The sequence below is a fragment of the Salvia splendens genome, chromosome 9 (assembly GCF_004379255.2).
Source record: "Salvia splendens isolate huo1 chromosome 9, SspV2, whole genome shotgun sequence".
NCBI lineage: Eukaryota > Viridiplantae > Streptophyta > Magnoliopsida > Lamiales > Lamiaceae > Salvia > Salvia splendens.
Window position 1 is genome coordinate 3,787,853 of NC_056040.1, and position 19,076 is coordinate 3,806,928.

Genomic DNA, 19,076 nt, shown 5'->3' on the forward strand with positions numbered 1-19,076 from the left:
AGACCCCAGATCAAAGATGGTATGGAAGCCTAGGTGATTACTCAGCCTTGAAGGTGTTTGGGTGTGCTGCTTATGCACACATTAAGCAGAGTAAATTGGAGCCAAGGGCAAAGAAATGTGTGTTGTTGGGATACCAAGATGGGGTAAAAGGATACAGATTGTGGAATTTGGATAGAGAAGGCAGAAATATCATTGTGAGCAGAGATGTGACATTCAATGAAGAGGAGATGCCATTTAAAGATGATGGGAAGCCCTCTGGTGGTGGCAGTAGCTCTGAAATGCAAAACCTTGAGTTTGGTGGAGAATCTGCTGGAACAGACACTGATGAGGATGTTGTGATCACAGGAAATCAAGAAGAAGGTGGAGCAACTAGCTCTCAACATACTCAGAACACAGGTGAGCAGGAGTCACCAGTGCAGCAAGCTGCTGCAGCTCAAGGGGCCAGAAGAAATCCAAGAAGAAATGCAGGCCTACCTAGCAGATTCTCAGATTATGACATGAGCTTCTTTGCTCTATGTGTAGCAGAAGTACTCATGTTTTCAGAACCCTCAACCTATGAAGAAGCCATGAGTTGCAAGGAAAGTCAGAAATGGATCAAGGCCATGGAAGAAGAAATAGAGTCCTTGCTGAAAAATGGGACTTGGATTTTGGTGACTGATCCAGGGACTCAGAAGCTGATCAGTTGCAAATGGCTGTTTAAGAAGAAAGTAGAGGTGGGGGAAGTTGAAAGCATACGGTTTAAGGCAAGGCTGGTTGCTAGAGGATTCACACAAGTAGAGGGTATTGACTACACAGAGGTGTTCTCTCCAGTGGTGAAGCACACTTCCATTCGGATCTTATTGGCCATGACTGCTCATTTCAACTGGGAGCTGCATCAACTTGATGTGAAGACAGCATTTTTGCATGGAGATCTAGAGGAAACGATCTATATGATGCAGCCTAAGGGTTTTGAGAAGCCGGGAGAAGAAAAGAAAGTTTGCTTGTTAAAGAAAAGCCTATATGGGCTCAAGCAAAGCAGCCGGCAGTGGAACAAGAAGTTTCATGAGCAGATGGAATTGATGGCATTTGAGAGATCCAGTTTTGATAGCTGCGTGTATGTCAAGAGAAGTGGAAATCTAATACTGGCCTATCTACTGCTGTATGTGGATGATATTCTGCTGGCAGGATCAAGCAAGAGTGAGCTGCTGTCTGTCAAGGAGGAGTTGAAGCAGAGATTTGATATGAAAGATCTTGGGGAAGCCAAGAGAATCTTGGGTATGGATATTGTCAGGAACAGAAAGAAGAAAGAACTGAAATTGGTTCAGGCTGATTATATCAGAAAGGTGGTAGAAAAATACCAGGTAAGGAGTGAAAAGTCAGTATCCACTCCATTGGCTAGCTGCTTCAAACTCAGTAAAGAACAGATGCCAAAGACAGCTGAAGATAGAGAAGAGATGAGCAGGATACCCTATGCAAATATAGTGGGAAGTGTGATGTACTTGATGATATGTACAAGGCCGGATGTGGCTCATGCCATAAGCGTTGCAAGCAGATATATGGCTGATCCAGGTAGGGATCACTGGGCAGCACTAAAGTGGATTCTGAAATATCTGAAAGGGTCTGTCATGGTTGGCTTGAAGTTTGGTGGTGGAGTTTGGTCTGAGGAGAGGGAAGTCCTAGAAGGATTCTGTGACTCGGATTATGCGGCTAACTTAGACAACAGAAAGTCTCAGAGTGGTTACATCTTCACACTATATGGCACAGCAATCAGCTGGAAATCAAATTTGCAGTCTGTGGTTGCACTGTCCACAACCGAAGCTGAGTATATTTCTCTGACTGAGGCTGCAAAGGAAGGAAAATGGTTGCAAAGAATCTTGGAAGATTTAGGAATGAAGCTGGGAGCAGTGAAGATTAACTGTGACAGCAACTCGGCTATATGTTTAGCAAAACATCAAATGTTCCATGAGAGGTCGAAGCATATAGATGTGAGGAGACACTTCATCAGAGATGAGATTCAAAGTGGAAAGATCAATGTGGTGAAAGTTCCTACCGAAGAAAATGCATCAGACATGTTGACAAAATCTCTGCCAACTTCGAAATTCAAACATTGTTTGAAGTTGGTTGAGATTGTGGAGTGTTGAAGCTTGTAACAAGGATTGAGAAGGGAATCCAGATATTGATGGAGTTTTGCAAGGACAAGGTGGAGATTTGTGAAAGTGTGTCCATGCAAACTACTGGAGCTCGGCTTCTGAGCTCGGAAATGAAGCTCGGCTTTGAGTCCGGTTGTGATCGAGTGGTGGAGCCTCGGCAGCTCCGAGAAGAGATCAAGAAATAAAGCTCGGCTTTGAGCTAGCCGAGAAAGGCAGTTCGGTTGATAACCGAGAAAGGCAGTTCGGTTGATAGCCGAGAAATGCAGTTCGGTTGCTAACCAAGAATGGCAGTTCGGTTTTAGCCGAGCAGCGGTTATAACTAACTTTGGGAAATAGAGTTAGTTGGATTTTATTTCTTGATTGCATCTTGTATAAATAGCTCGATAGAGCTCAGTAGTGAGAGACGCAGAACACAGATTACACACACAATTAGAAGAGAATTCTTGCACTAGCTAGCGTTTGCTTAGAGTGATAGATTGTGAGTGTGAAGTTCTTGTATTGAGAGTTCCATCAATAAGATTCCGGTCATCTTCTCCGTGGACGTAGGTGGATTATCACCGAACCACGTTATATCGTTTGCGTGCTTTATTTCCTCGTTCGTGCGTGTGTGAGATCGGCGGTATCACGACCCAACATAGTTAATGAATTTTAGTTAACGAATTCTTTGACAAAACAACTAGAGATTGTATATTATGTAGAGTAGTAATGTCTGAGATCAAAATGTCAGATTTGAGTGTACCAAATTTAGGAAGAGGAATGATAACTTTTTTTTAATGAAAACGTTGTTTTCCGATGCAATACGTACGTGACGTTTGTTGGGTTACAAATCTATCCCATATCGGATGAGTGAGGAAAGTTGGTGTATATAATTCATGTCCAACCCCAATTAGTTTAATGCCTTTTGGGAGTGACCCAAAAACAAATCCGTGCTTGACCAAAAGCGGACAATATCAAACTAATGTTGCAGTCGACGATCCTAACAAGTGTTATCAGAGCTCAGGTGGCTATGGGTTGTGCCTGGATGAGCCCCGGTTAGGGTCGGGCCCTGAAGGACTCGGGTTAGAGTCGGGCCCAGGATGACCCAGGGGCCAGGGTTGGAACGACCCATGTTTGTGTCGACTGCGTTCCCGGTGTGGTCTCGGTTTGAGGAGAGGTTTGTTGGGTTACAAACCTATCCCACATCGGATGAGTGAGGGAAGTTGGAAGGTGTATATAATTCCTGTCCAACCCCAATTAGTTTGAGGCCTTTTGGGAGTGACCCAAAAACAAATCCGTGCGGGCTTGACCCAAAGCGGACAATATCAAACTAATGTTGCAGTCGACGATCCTAACAACGTTAATACTATTCAAAAATTAAAAAAAATAAGATAAATGAAATGAAATGCTTTTAAGTTAGTGGACTTCTGATGATTGATTTGATTCCACCACTAGGGATATGGAGTATAAAAAATTGACCACTTCAAATCAAATCAATTAAACCATATATACGAGGTTAATTAGTGCATTTTTTGGACAAAGAGATTAAAGGATGAGTATTTAGTTAATAAAATGGAAAGATAATAAAACAGATGAAAGATAAAGTAGGAAAATAAATATAGGATAAACTATGAATAATATTAAATAAATAATTGAAAAAATAAAGTAAGAGATATTAAGTGTGTTATTTTTTAGTATAAAAAATTATACAACTATAATAAAACAGTCTAAAAATAAATATGGTTAAATTATATCGAGACAGAGGGAGTAACAAATTTAAGCTATCAACTCATGAAGCCTTGTGACGACCATAATTTAAGGTTTCCTCAGAGATACGCAGTGCACAAAATATTGAATGTTTTAGATTTGACTTTTTTTATTTATTGTATGGCTGAAATTTATGTTTGAATTAAATCCAGCAAGACTGACTATATATGTATGTGATAATCGTTTGTTACATACTATTATCATAAATTTTATTTTTAGTTTGTCATAGAAAATATGTCAACTTTCTATTTTTGAAAATGGTAAAATGTCATTATATGTCATCTTTGTTCGTTATTGATTGTCACACTTTAATTTAGAACAGGTTATAAGACTTTAGAAAAGTAATGACGGACGGAGAAAGTATTATTTTTTCTCTTTATTACAACTATTATTTTAATTGCATGGCCTATATCATTTGATTCAAATATCTTTTCTCTCTATTCAATACATTACACCAAATTTCCTAAAATCACATATCAATCTTTATGTGTGGTGATTTTTATGGGACGACAGGAATATTATAACTACACAAAGAAAGTCAACCACAACAACTTTTATTAGATTTTTCTTCTTCTTTTCTTTTGTAAAAGTGGCATGAAAGTACCTCAAGAAAAGGCACAATGAAAGAAAATAAATTATATGTGGATGATATAAGTCTCATTGAGGGAGAAAGTGCAGATGAAAGGCTATCACTTTCTAAAAAAAAGATAAGAAAGATGTGATAAATTAAAGATAAAGTTGCCTCTATACCAGAAACCACCATCAACAACCTAAAGTCAAATCCCATTTGCTCTAACTAAACAAATGTTTAACAAGATTTTGGTATCTATCAATTCGATTTACTTTCCCATTTATATTAACAATTTTTAGTAGAGTAGACAATTGGAGTAATAAATCCAGAATGCTTTGAGTCGCATTTTGCTTTCTCCATATAAGAAAACCGTAGTTCTCTTTTTACATAAAAAAAAACCCATGGCACATTTATTTATCATGAAAAAATATTGGGAGATATGATTCCTGGAAATAGAAATATTATTCTTATAAATTATTTATCATTTGAATAAAAAATGTTAAGGAAACTTTTCCAATTCAAAACATATATTGATTGGTTAAATTAAATTATAAATTGATATAACAATGATTAGATACTACTACAACGTAAACTATGATTTGTAATTTTAAAAATGACATTAAAATTTACTTAATAAAGTAATTAATATGTGCCACTAAAGAATTTATATTAGAATATTTTTATGGTCGTGATTGGGCCATAATATATATGGTGGTGTATCAAATGGGCCATAAAAAAGCCCATCAAGTCGTATATGGGCCGACTACACATCTTTGGACACTGAAATCAGCCCAAATGCTTGGTATTCGGGTAGTAATTCTATTCATAGTCCAATTTAAAACAAACATTATTTAATATTTTTCATTTGTTTTATAATATAAAATATAAAATATTAGGACGGTCCGTACGCGCATCTAGTGAAGATAGGTTGGGTTATCGTTTTAACAGCCGAAATCATAGTACAGCCTGTTGTCTGCTTCTCCTTCCTTCTTCCTCTCCTTCTCCTTCTCTTTTAGCCTTCTCTCTTGTTGTATCTCTCCCTTCAAATCATTCACTCCTCCTCCTTCCCATGTTTTCTCCTTTTTTTTATTTTCCTCAACCATTGCAGCTTACATCATTCGGATATTCCATTTTTAGGTCATTTTCCATTTGCATTTTTCTGCATAATGTTTCCCTAATGCCACCAATGCCGAAATGGGGATGAGACTGTCTCACACTGCTATCCATGCCCTCTATATTTTAATTTTTTTCTTTATTTTCTGATCCTTTATTTGTGAAATACAGGATTTGCACTTGTGTGGAGGATTGTGCATCAAGGTGCTTGCTTCTTGTTATATATTAGGAAAGAATGTGTGATTTTGATTCTTACAATGTGAAACTCATGTAATGTTAATCTCCATTTTGATGTTTTTTACTTTATCAAAAGCAATGAGTGATTTAAGAAAATACTACATTAAATGGAGATGGAAATGGAGCTGACATAGGGATTTATTGGTTGTAGGATGGGAAGGGTAAAGCTGAAGATTCAGAGATTGGAGACTCTGAATAGCCGGCAGGTTACGTATGGAAAACGAAGGGCTGGAATCTTGAAAAAAGCCCAAGAAATTTCTGTTTTATGTGACATTCCCATTGTACTTATCATGTTCTCTCCATCTGGGAAGCCATCTATATTCTGTGGCCAACGAAGGTAGCAATCAATTACATCTATAGTTTGGACTCTAAACGAGGTTATCATTCGTTTATTCTGCATGATCATGTTGATGAGCAATGAGATATACATGGAAAGCCTCTTCTGTAACAAGGTTGATGTAGAAGAATAAGATCTTGTAGTATTTGAGACAATCAGGAACCTGCTGTTTCTTGTGTCCATTCCATCGAACTAGCTTTAGCATGGACATGTCGTGATTCGTCTTCTCTTTGGTTTCAGCAACATCGATGAAATGATAGCAAAATACGCGCAACTTACACCAAAAGAAAGGGCAAAGAGGTACTCATAATTGTTGCACATGGTTATCTGTCTATTCATTTAAAGGGCTGTCTATTCATTTAAAGGGCTGTCTGTCATAGTAACTCGATCTCCTTTTCTTCTCAAATTCAAACAGGAGGTTGGAGAGCCTTGAAGTAAGTATAATGTGAACCATGCATGTTTACCTTGAAATTTAAGTGAAGATGTTGATATAGAAGAGTTATGATGTGATAGACTTTAAAGAGAAACTTTAAGAAGCTTGACCAAGATGTTGATATAGAAGAGTTTCTTGATACAAGGTAAACTATTCCCCCTCTGTGGACCATTTTAACTGCTTAAGCCCCTATGCAGTTTCTGATGGTTTTTTTGGTTTTCTGATTTTCGTTTGGCAGTACTCCGTCTATTGAGGTACACTCACTAGCCATAAGCCATATGAGAGTCGAGTTGATCAAACTCTTGAAATGCCTAATGTGTTCTAATACGTGATAGGAGATGCAGAACCGAGTAATGTCTCTTCAACTTCAACTAGATGAAGCACGTGAAAGAGTAAGGTAATAAATCTCCCAACTCTTGGTTCAAAAAATCATGATTCGAGATTTCCATTCTAAGCTGTCATGATCTAGATAACAAGTTGGATCTTTGTTGAATTGCTTGTAGATATTTGAAGTGTTTCATTTGTATTCAGATGGTGGAGTAATCCAGACACTATTGAAGACGTCGAACACCTGGATCAGATGGAAGATTCTCTCCGGGAATCGCTGAACAGGACTCAAGTAACTAAGGTACCTAAGTATGACTTTATGGGCTATTTCAATAAGTTGAAGCTCCATCAGAACACAATGTCAAATAGAGTCGAAAAAGTAGACGCAAACTCAAAGCATGTAGGCGAACCGTGATGAATATAAGCTTACTGATATCATTTTCCTTCAACAGGAGAAGTTTTTTAAGGAACCACTCATTCAGTTTGATTGCACAAGCCAGGTGTGTGGAGACTTTGGCAGAGTTTACGAGCAAGAACTTCCCAAACCGCAGTTCCCAAACGCCATGCCTTTTCCCTTAGCCACAACCAGTGATCAGGACTGCACGAACCAGCCGTGGCTTCCTGGTGGAGAGGCTCAACACATGATGCTACCGGGGGAGCCCCAATTCTTGGGAAGCCGGTAACCTTATCTTTCTTTTATCACATAATGTCCATGTTTATAGACTTATCTTGATGTAACTTCATTTAAATTTGTGTCACCAGAGATATGGAATGCTCGAGAGATGCATCCTTCCCGACCTGCTCGGGTTACTTTGCTGATGTGAAAGAGCAGGAGCTTGAGAATTCAAGACAGATGAAAACTGAAAGACTAGAAGAGGGCTTGACAGTTGATGATTACACATATTCTGCTAACTTGAGGCTTCCTCTTGGCGATCAATATCCCTATAATTCGTTTGGAAATATATGTTTTCCCAACTTGATGGAGACCGGAAAGGATGCAAACTTTCAACTGAGTAGCTTGGACTACCAGATAAACGGGAATTTCGACCTTCCAAGATCTGTCTGCAACTACTTCCCACCTAGTTTGGTTCCTGCAGCTGGCTCGTGCGCCATTTCCATGCTAAACGATCACTCTTATCCTCAGGTGAGCACGTCTCGATTTTGTGATATGTGCAACAAATTTTCAAATTGTAACTAACTTTTAGCTAGCAAACTTGATGCAAAGTACTTTGTCATTATTTTCAGCCTCCAAACTAATCTAGTGGCTGACTCGAAGTCTGGTTCGTACACAGCTTGCTCGAGTTTACATATATACATAATACATGTAGCTGAGTTCATCAAGCAAAGAGGATTATGAACAAGTTGGTGCATAGAGAATTGGTTTAGTTTTGTAGGAATGCAGAGATAATACAGTGCTGAAAGGAAGGTGCATGTGTTTGTGGAGTTTTTTCATTGATGATGAGTGAGAATGAGATAAATGTAGCACTATGTATCAAATTTTAGACATATACAGCTTAAATTTCAGACAAAATCCACCTCATATATTACATCCTTTTAAGTCTTGATTTTAGCTATTGAATGTCTGTATGATTGTGTTGTCGAAGGGTCCTTTTCCGATGACGTTGTGCTGGATGATGAACGCCAACAAGGCCTTTCATCATCGAAAAATCTGGATATATCGAAAATTTCTAATTCCCAAATTGATTAACACATGGATTCATTAAAACTACTACTATGATTCATATGGCTCTTTTTATTGTAAAACCATTAAAGTAAACGTGTGATACATGCTTCATTTTTATAAAATGGGTTGATATGGATATGCATATACTCCATAGGTAATTGGTGGTATAGTTATTGAAAATGTAAGGGATATTGGTTTCTAAAATCATGAAATTTGGTCAAATTTTGGTATTTCCCACAAACTTTATAATTGATCTAAAATATCACAAACTTTATATTTTATTTGTTATTTCCCATGGCATGTCAATCACCATATCTAACCAACTTCCGTGCATTTTTTATCCTACTTGGGACTATTAAATCAACGTGATTTTTTACGTAGCTTTTTATCCTACTTGTCACGAACTTAAAAAATTATCTAAAATATCATACACATTTCATGGTTGACCACGTATAATAAGACTTTTGCCGAAGATATCTTATTTGGGCTGCCACGCGATATAACAAAAAATATATAAAATTTGTGATATTTTAGACTAATTTTAAAGTTTGTGGGAAATACCAAAATTTGACCAAAGTTCATGGTTTTAGCAACCAATCCCAAAATGTAATAGGCAATTTTTAGGAAATTGACTAAAATGGAAAATGTTTGATGGAATCGAAGGAATAAGCAAAGTAATAAATTTGTAAATATAGATGAATTGTTTGTTAGATATACTACTACTACTACAAATTAACAAATTTTATCGACAGCTTCAAATATTCAATGTTACACTCACTAGGACAAAAAGTTTTGGGCCAAATTTATTTTTGTTGCATTTTTCTAGCCCAAATTTGGGGGGCCTAACCCTAGCTACCGAGTTTAGATACAATCATCTATATATACAGCCTCTTGTATCATAAACCCTAATTCCCAATTTCTAAACCCTAGTAAAACCTTTATTCGCCGTTTTCTTTCTAGAGCAATTGCTTTCTTCAAAAATCATCTTCGTAATTTTCGATTTCAGATCCTTTTCGTAGATCTGATGTATGCAATTGGTTTTATTTGATTTAAGTTTGATGCAAGTGATGATTTTGAAAAATCTATCTTACTCCGACTCGGAGAAAGATGATACTTTTACACGGAAATCAGAATCTCTGATGCATTTTTTTCGATGCTTGAAGTTATTTTTTTTAGAAATTGATAATGTTTGTTGGAATGCCCTTCGCCGATGATGGTGTTAAATATACTTTGAGTGAATTCCTCATTATGAAAAAAACTTACAGCTGAGGCTTTGAGGCATTTATTTTTCATTTTAAATCAGAAAATTATTTCTTTTTGGATATGAATTTGAAGCAAGTGATGATACAAAGACAGGGACATCAGAACTCCTTTTTGGAGTGAAGATGACTTAGTCTAATGGGAATCTCTCTGATGCTTAAAATTCCCTAGTTTTTACTTTGTCAAATTAGATGGCTGTTGTGATCATCTACTGCCACTATTAATTGTGTTTCTCATTGTTATAAGATGATTTAGTAAGAAGATATGAAGTTGGAAGCAAGTGATGATAGAAAAGACAGGGACATCAGGATTCCATTTGGAGTAATGATAGACTTAGTCTAATGGGAATCTCTCTGATGCTCACAATTCTCTAATTTTGCAACTCAATTGTCAAATTCGATTATTGTTAATGTGTGATCATCTGCATTGCAATGTTTATAGCTATTTGTTTGGCATAGAATTTATATGTTCTGAATGGGATGGCCTATGATGCATAACATTGTTTATTATTGAGTTTTACAACTTTGATTGTTTCTATGAATCATCGTAGCTGAGGCCTTATTTTCTTCATCCTGTGCCAAATTTAGTTCATATCACTTCTTTTATTATTTCTGTCCTTGAATGTTTGATATTAGAAGGTTTGCCAATGATGCATTTTCTATAAATATATTACCAGAATGAGAGGATGTTGATATTTTGAATTGTCACTACCTCTGAGGCAAATCGTCAAATGTATCTTTTTTTACATTTTATAATTTATGCCATCTTTAACCATTTGTATTAATGTACATCAAATTTCATCAGTAAGCTTTATTTAAAATCAAATGAATTTTTATATATTTCTTTCTCCCACTTTTTTTATTTTGATAAATTTTAAGTTTAAATTGAATAAATTTTATGTAATGAATTTTGAGGATTAATTAGAGATTGCCTTATGCAAATGTGACAGCAATTATATAAAGATAAAGTTTAGAGGTACTAATACTATAATTGAGAAATCCACCACGGCATGCTACTAATTATTACACTTTTCCAATCAATTATTCACTATTTCTGACCAAACATAATTAAATTTGTGTATACTTGGTTATTATTATTAATCTAAATTATGAAAATTGGAGGTTTGGAATTCGGACAAGTTGCGAATTGTGACGATGTTAATAGAATCATAGCACGGTGATCCGTGGTAAAATAGCCTTGTAAATGACTAAATTTTTGTGGTATGAAAAAACTAAATTTATTTACCTTTTGGGATGAATTTTGGATGTATTTTCATTAGTACAAGCTGATTAATTATTACTAAATCTTAACATATGTAGTATATATAGAGAGATTAAAAAAATGGAAGAATGAGATTAGGTTTTAAAATTTCTGCACATGAGGTATATTAACGTTATTTTGGTTCATTCCAGTGATAAAATGGTCTTTCTAAAATTGAAATACATTGTTTTTATTAGAAATGATCTACACTATCTGATATAAATCGTTTAAACGTCATCTAGAATGTCTACAAAAACAACATAATTATACCACAATAAAGGTCTAAAATGGTTATTTTAGCAAATTACATTACACCAAAGGTCTCAATATTATTCGCCGTGTTTTCAAAATTTGAAAGTTCTAAACCATTCATCCATTTTTTTATTGGGATTTGATTATAATGAGTATTAAAATTTGAACCATTCATCTTCAAAAGATGTATGGCCTTACACTTGAAAAAAAAAAAGAATGAAAGAGCAAGAGTGATGAAGGATGGAAATAAGGACTCCATTGATGAATAATTATTTACATTTGAGCCAAAATAAAAGATAAATAAAGAATATGTAATGACCAATTCCATAACAAAGGATCTTATTCTCTAATCCAACAACATGGCATTCATTTCATTGCCCTCATTCACACCTCTACCAACATGTCATCTTCTCATGCTGAACACACCCTCTTCTTCCCTTCCACAACCCTTTGATGAATCATTCCCCACCAAATTTCTTGAAATCAGACCTCGAGAGGCCAATGCAGCCAGCTCCGATTCATACAGCCCCTTCGCAGATCTGAGACTCATCGAGCTACTGCCATGTCTAGCCAATGCATCCTTGAATTTCTTGATCTGAAACACACATCAATCAGCACCAGAATCACGAAAAAAAAAACACGAAAACGCGGCCCCTCACCGTTGCATTGGTGCAGCTGTAGGGCATCACACATCTCCTTGTGATCATCATAGTTAATTTGGAGGAAAAGGGAATCAGGGTTCATTTCAGCAAATTAGGCAATAATCAATAATCAATAATAGGAGTAGAAAAAAAGTAATGTTTTGACACTAAAGATTGTACCTTTGGATGCAAAGTTCTACAACCTCCACAAACAGGGGAGTAGAAATCTAATACAATCAATCTCCCACCACCATTCAACAATGAATCCACAAGTTCTTGAGCTGATTCAATCTCTATCATGTTTTGATGGGGAATTTTCTCCCACCATGCCTAAAATCATTAATAAACATCAAAATTGACAAATTGCACAAAGCTTATTTCAATTTAGAAATAATGAGACAGTTACTCATACTTACAATGGAAGGGTCTGATTTGAGTATTCAATGACTAAATTAGCAGCTGGTTTCTGATCAAACAAATGAAGGGTTTTGCCTAAACATTCTCTGGGATTTGATGACTCCTTAAAATGAAGAGTCTGAATTGAAGAACAAACCCTTTTGCTCTGTTCTTGAAAGTAAGATCATTGGACCCATAAACACAGCATCCAGCCTTCAAACAACAAGACATATCTCCAAGATTTCAACTTTTTATTTCAACAAACGGACCCTTCCCGATTAAACGAGCAAACAAGAAAGCTCATGTGCTAGGAACCAAGGGGAAGAAAATAGAGCTGTTTGTTGAGTAGAAATAGGGGTGTGTGGTTTTGTCTTTGAGAGGAGCTTAAAAATAATCCAAAATGTAATGCAAAAGGGTGTAGTGTGGGGCAAGAGATTTACCCTTATCCAGATTATTTCTACAAGTTGTGGTTTTTGATTCATATAAGGAAATTAATGTTGCCTAAAACTAAGGTATGGATAGGGGGAAAGTGATGATTAATTCGGATAATGTAATAATAAAATGGGATGGTGCTGAGACTATGGAGGCTTGTTTATAGGATTGATTCTCTTCTTGATTTCATGATTTTGTTTTGGGATCAGCTAGCCCTGCAGATCTTTTTTTATTCTACTTCATTTTCTATTTTGAGTCATATTTTAATATTGGAGTTCATAAGTTGTTTACTAACATGATAGTAATTCATTTTCTGGCAAAATAGGAGTAATATAATTTCTTTGGAAATGAGACCTTTTTTTCTTAAAAATTTGAGACAACGGATAAATGTAATTGTTGGTCCCACCAGTGCCATATCCAAAAGTGGTTCAAGAAAAAGAAAATGATTTGTGTATGAAAGAAACGTGATGATTTAAGTAAATACTACACCGTCATGGAACACAGAACGTATCAGCTAAGGCATTTCTTAAGACATTTGTTAGTAAACCAATAATAAATTGACATATGTATATTCTTTGAAAAAATAAAAAATAAATTAAATGCTATGTGGCATATCTTTCTCCTCTCACTCACGCACTCATCTAAATTCAACATTCATTTCATCTTCCCCACAACTCTCCACCTTTAGAACATCATATTGCCGCCGGTAAAAATATTTGCAATAAATATTTTTGTCGTTTGTGTTTAATTTCTCAACACACAATATCGAATCATCAATTCCGAACCTACATCTTGTTCTTGTCGGTATTTTCCGTACTACTATATTATTACATGAACAAAAGTCCAGTGTTGGAAGCGAAATTATTGTTACCATTGATTTGTAAATTTAGTTAGTGAATACGTATAACAAGATTTTTAGCTTAAGTGACAAAGCTAAAGTGCTCGACTCGAAGATTTGAGGATTGATGTTCTATGTTAGCATTTACCAAGGACAAAATTTGCTTGCGCCCACCTCGCCATATCAGATTAGTGTATATGGGTTTTATTCTACTTGATATAACTAAATTAAAGTGTTTATTTGCCTTTTTTATCCTCTTTGCCACAAATTTAAAATTGGTCTAATATAACTCAAATGATTCACGATTGCCCATGTAGAGTAAATTTTCACCAAAATATCTTATTTGGGCCGGTTTGAAAAATAACACACATAATGTATAACTTGTAATATTTTTAGGCTAATTTGATATACATGAAAAACACCAGAATTTTGTCATTGTTCGTGACTTTAAGAACTAATATGCCAATAATAAATTTCCTATTATTTCAATTATTTTTTTAATAGATAAATTATAAATTATATGTATATATATTTTCACAATTTACATAATAAAAGAAATATGAATCTCATGTCTCAGCTCAAATTCAGATAATGAAAAATCTCAACCCAAATAATTAGGTCCATAAAAGATTTAGACACTCAGAGCCTAAATAAAAAAATGATACATAAGAGTATCATATTACCTCTTTCCCAATTTAAGTAAGTTATTTTATTTTGCACAAGAAGTAAATAAAAAGGAGTATTTTTTCAGTTAGATAATAAAGTAAGAGATGGAATAAAGTAGTAAAGAAAAGAAAGAATAAAGTAGAAAACTGAATAAAGTAAATAAAAGATAATGGAAAATAAAATTTAAAAAAAATAAGTAATGGGATAATATAAAAGTTAGTCATTCCAAAAGTAGAACTGAATCATTTAACATTTGGACATTTTTAAAAAGAAATATGGATAGAACCTCACTAGTATTTTTTAAACTCTTTTTCTTGTCGTTATTCGACTGTTTTATTACATGATGATAATAATTCAAAATATAACTTGTTTCCCAATATGAAAAAGGGTACAAGATATTGAAATGCATAATGTCACGAAAATAGGAAAACTGAAATAAATGATAGAGTTTATTACAAAACATCGGAATTGCAAGAGTTGTATTATTTTAGAAAGGTGCACGTTGAGGCACTCCTTTCTCCCGCGCTTGCGAGTAGCTGATCACTCTACAAGAAAGGTGCTCGGTGCGGCACTCCCTTCCTCCCGCGCTTACGATTGGGCTTCTGCACAACCTCGGGCTTTCGCACATAGGGCTCAACCATGCCTTCTCCTATATCACTTTGAACCTACACACAACATCAAAATCACAATCAAAATCAATAAACCCACATAGTATAATGTCTTTTAAAATGAGAATTAAATTAGAAAACAAACCTTGCATGCAATAGAGCAAAAACGAAAGCGATCCGGGTCAGTGAGCTTCCTTTTGCAAAGGTAGCAAGCGCCATCGCCCTCAATCAGCAAACCCGACCCGTTATGTGGTAGTGGAGTCAAAGACACGACCCATTTCTTGTTGCACTTGTAGGGCTTCAATATATATAAATACAATCACAATTATTTTATATTGACACAAAATAATTATAAATAAAAATAAAATTATACCTGAATTTTGTCACAGTCAATGTAGAATTGCATCTCACAAAGAGGGACAACATTTTGGTAAACATGCCTGTAAATAGTTAGAATGCTATGGTTGCAGTGCTCCCCACTTATGATGCAATACCTGCAAATTGGTGCATCACAACTTATGCAATACCGATTCAGTTCACTCTTCTGCATATCATCATGGCACTCACATCTCTCAAAAAATATTTTTTCCAAAAAGGAATCCACCCAATTTTGGAAGTTGCCATCGTCCTACACATTCAAAAACATCAATTAATTCAACAATATCAATTAATCCAATTCAAATTTCATATGGACAATGATACATATGTAACATGTAAACAATTAATCAAGAAGCTATGGAAACCTTTCATAAACAAGATTTGCATCTTATTTTCAAACAAACAATACATTGAAGCAAGAAAAAAATATAGTATATTTTATAAAATATTGTGTAACTAGAATTAGAAGAAATATGAGCTCAATAATAGAGAGTGAATATGCAAATACCTGATGCATAATTTCACTGCTTGAAGAAGTACTCATCTCAGTCACTCTTTTGGTTATGAAACAACACTCACTAAGTTGAGAATTATATAGCACCAAAATATTGTTAAGATGGGTTTATTTTATAGTAGTTGGGCGATTTGTTGTTGACTATATGTGAAATAAATTATCACATAAATTGGCCATAATCGATTCCTATCTGTAAGGTGAGTACTCTAAGGAAAATACAAGACACATTAATGACAATAAAATATATTTTCAAAAATTCATTTCACCATTCTCCGCTCACAACGTCGAACTTGAGAATTCCGTTTTGAAATGGTTGCTATCTCCTATTCTATAAATTTTGGAATTAAATTGTAGATTTATATTTTTATTATTTAAAGTGCTTCAGCATTAATAGCAATTGTCCATGAATAGCAAAGAATCCATAGTATTTGCTTCATAGGATGTACTATATTTATTGAATATAATTTAAACAATTAATTCCATGTATTGATTGGCTTACAACAGTTACATTGGTGATTTTGTTGTAAATCAAAAGCATAACTGACATTTATTGAAACACCAGAGCATGAATGCGCTGTATTAAACCAAATTTTGATAATGTAAAAAAATAAATTGTTGTCTGATTCATGTATAATCATTGCTATTGCCATTTTTAGATTTTGTATCTGCCTTTGGTGTTGTTAGATTTCGTTCATTATTTCATGTGCAGCATTTTAAATACTAATAGATAGGGTCCCGCGATGCATAGAAAACTATATAAATTACAATAATTAATTGATTAATAATAGAAATTTTGTTACATCCAAAAATGAAATAAAATTTTACTAGAAATCTAATGTGAATTAAATTTTAACTATCTTAAATATGACAATTAGATAAAATAAACAATAGGCCTATTAGCTCAGTTGGTTAGAGCGTCGTGCTAATAACGCGAAGGTCGCAAGTTCGAAACCTGCATGGGCCACTTTTTGAAGTTTTTGTTAAATGGGCCGATATTTTTCTCTTTGGATAATCATAAAGTATTGGATTATTCGGCCCACTCAATTTGGGCTTCAGGATTGTTTTGAAAGCATATCTTTTCTAGACTAAATAATTTGGCTCATGCAGGTTTTGAACCTGCGATAAGCACGACACTCTAACCTCTTATATTTCACAATTATATAATACTCTCTTCGTCCGCGAATAGATCCGTTTTCCATTTTAATCCATCCGTGAATAGGAGTTGCGGTTCATTATTGTTATAAATGGTAAAGATCCCACATTGACTAACTCAGTCTACTCACATATAATTTAAAACTAATATATATAAATGAGACTTATATTTCACTAACTTTCTTTCACTCATTTTATTAATATTTTTTAAAGCATGTGTTGAAAATAAATGGAACTCCTATTCGTGCGGACAGAGAGAATATGAAATAGTAGATAAAATTATTTATCGCACAAATTGGGTTGAAAGTGGGCAAAGAGGCCCATGCTAAATTTTGGTGGAGAATGGTCCCTCCATATGCAGATCCAAGTGATTTAAAAAAAGGAAATTGATATATAAAACTTTAATTCAAAGACAAAATAAGATGACTTTCGATTTTGATTTTCCTTTAACAACAACTTTGACCTACATTTAAGGAATATTCTTACCAATCTAATGCCCAAAATAGTCAAAGTGAGAGCATTAAGTTGACCCTAATGTGCATTCACAATTTCATATTAAAAACTTCAATTTGAAGAAAAGAAATAAATTGCAGATTTAATTCGAATTTGACTTCTTCAACTACTGGGACCTACATTTAAAGAGACCTTCTCAACTACCCAATGGCCAAAATATTCAAGTGGGGTCATAAGTTGTGATGTCTGCATGTACACACAACTTGAAATTAAATCACTTCAATTTGGACTTATCTTCTTCAACCACATGAACCTATATTTAAAATGGTCGTGTAATTGCTTCCATCTCTCTGGCACAAGTGTGAGGCATTGGGAGATGAGCTTCTGGCAACCAGTGGGTTAGGGTCTCCCCCTTAACGAGCTACTGCGTACCCTGATTGAACCCCCTCACATGATGTTGGGCCGGAGTGTGGGGGCCGCCAAGGCGACGGAATCGCCTTTTTGCTGCAATAAAATGACATTCTCAATGTGACAAGTACATATTTCTAACTTGATACCTAAATCTTGATCTCAGTATATATTTCTAACATAAAAATTAAACAACTCAATTTAAATAAAAAAAAAACAAATTAAAATTTTCAATTCAAATTTCTCTTCTTCAACCACCTAAGCATATATTTTAAGGGACCCAATGCTGAAAATTACAAGGACGAGTTATAAGTTTTGGTCTCAAGTACTCATCAATATACTTGATCATTTTTAAATTTCTAGCGACTACGTTGTGATATCAGTTTAGTACGCATGAAAGTGGACACTAAAATTCATATAATCTCAATTTCAAAAAATTGCCTCATATGTTTATAACTTTTAAAACTTGAAGTATTTTTCGACTTGCATTTCAAAATAAATAAGGTTTTCTTCAAGAAAATAAACAAATAGGCCGCGCATAGAGCATATGAAACTATTAAGTAACATTGATTATGTAAATAATAATTGGACTAATCTTTATTCTTTTGCGTGATGCAAAATGTTTGCTACAATTAAAAATTGGCCCGTGCAGGTTTCGCGACCTTCGCGTTATTAACACGATGCTCTAACCAACTGAGCTAATAGGCCACTTGACTTATTTGGCCTAATTATTTAGGTTCTACTATATCATTTCAAAATTTATTCTTGATATCAGTACTATAATATATACGGATAAAATTATCCATCCTTCAAAATGGGTTGAATCAATGTCTACTAGGCTAAGATAACTTTGTTAGTGTATGGACGTAGCCCAGTTTCGAGTAAACCATTAAATTTTGGAGTACTATATTTTTATTTCGTAAGCTTTCCATGATTCCTTTGTAAGAGGGGAGATATGTTGAGAAATCGAAACTATAATCTGTGTCATTTTATGAGATTGGATTTCTCTTCTTCAGCCACTTGGACCTATATTTAAGTGGATATTCTCAACATCCCAATACTCATGAGATTTAAGTGAGGGTCATAAGTTGAGAGATAATTGTTATCTCAGTGCGTATTCACAACTTAAAATTAAACACTTCAATTTGAATTTCTCTTCTTCAACTATCTGTACCTACATTTACAAGGAACCTTTTCAAGAACTCAAGTCCAAGACATTCAAGTGAGAGTCCTTTAAATATATA

At 34.7% G+C, this 19,076-nt stretch overlaps 2 protein-coding genes, 1 long non-coding RNA gene and 3 other non-coding genes across 8 annotated transcripts; 4 read left to right on the forward strand and 2 right to left on the reverse strand.

Annotated features, from left to right (window-relative positions):
- The first annotated feature begins 5,372 nt into the window (after positions 1–5,372).
- LOC121749822 (agamous-like MADS-box protein AGL65) lies at positions 5,373–8,448 on the forward strand. Of its 3 annotated transcripts, none has more exons than XM_042144475.1 (12): positions 5,373–5,580; positions 5,728–5,760; positions 5,945–6,130; positions 6,371–6,430; positions 6,546–6,564; positions 6,644–6,708; positions 6,802–6,817; positions 6,899–6,960; positions 7,095–7,191; positions 7,343–7,569; positions 7,653–8,034; positions 8,136–8,448. In XM_042144475.1, the coding sequence occupies exons 1-12, from the start codon at positions 5,513–5,515 to the stop codon at positions 8,145–8,147; spliced, it is 1,227 nt and encodes a 408-aa protein (XP_042000409.1). In that variant the 5' UTR covers positions 5,373–5,512; the 3' UTR covers positions 8,148–8,448. The 3 variants fall into 3 exon arrangements, with proteins under 3 accessions (XP_042000409.1, XP_042000407.1, XP_042000408.1); XM_042144473.1 differs by having other exon boundaries at positions 8,183–8,448; XM_042144474.1 differs by having other exon boundaries at positions 6,908–6,960; positions 8,183–8,448.
- A 1,329-nt stretch (positions 8,449–9,777) lies between these two features.
- Positions 9,778–9,849, forward strand: LOC121749942. The gene has a single exon (XR_006039744.1). It is a non-coding gene; the product is annotated as a small nucleolar RNA Z267 (small nucleolar RNA).
- Positions 9,850–9,905: 56 nt separating this feature from the next.
- LOC121749947 lies at positions 9,906–9,994 on the forward strand. Its single transcript, XR_006039749.1, has one exon. It is a non-coding gene; the product is annotated as a small nucleolar RNA R44/J54/Z268 family (small nucleolar RNA).
- Positions 9,995–10,107: 113 nt separating this feature from the next.
- Positions 10,108–10,197, forward strand: LOC121749948. The gene has a single exon (XR_006039750.1). It is a non-coding gene; the product is annotated as a small nucleolar RNA R44/J54/Z268 family (small nucleolar RNA).
- A 1,383-nt stretch (positions 10,198–11,580) lies between these two features.
- LOC121747191 lies at positions 11,581–12,899 on the reverse strand. The gene is made up of 3 exons (XR_006039154.1): positions 12,404–12,899; positions 12,006–12,317; positions 11,581–11,941 (listed from the first exon to the last, which is right to left on the reverse strand). It is a non-coding gene; the product is annotated as an uncharacterized LOC121747191 (long non-coding RNA).
- Positions 12,900–14,864: 1,965 nt separating this feature from the next.
- On the reverse strand, positions 14,865–15,551 carry LOC121748136. Its single transcript, XM_042142362.1, has 4 exons — positions 15,532–15,551; positions 15,301–15,421; positions 15,073–15,225; positions 14,865–14,984 (listed from the first exon to the last, which is right to left on the reverse strand). The coding sequence occupies exons 1-4, from the start codon at positions 15,549–15,551 to the stop codon at positions 14,865–14,867; spliced, it is 414 nt and encodes a 137-aa protein (XP_041998296.1).
- Between the last annotated feature and the right edge of the window lie 3,525 nt (positions 15,552–19,076).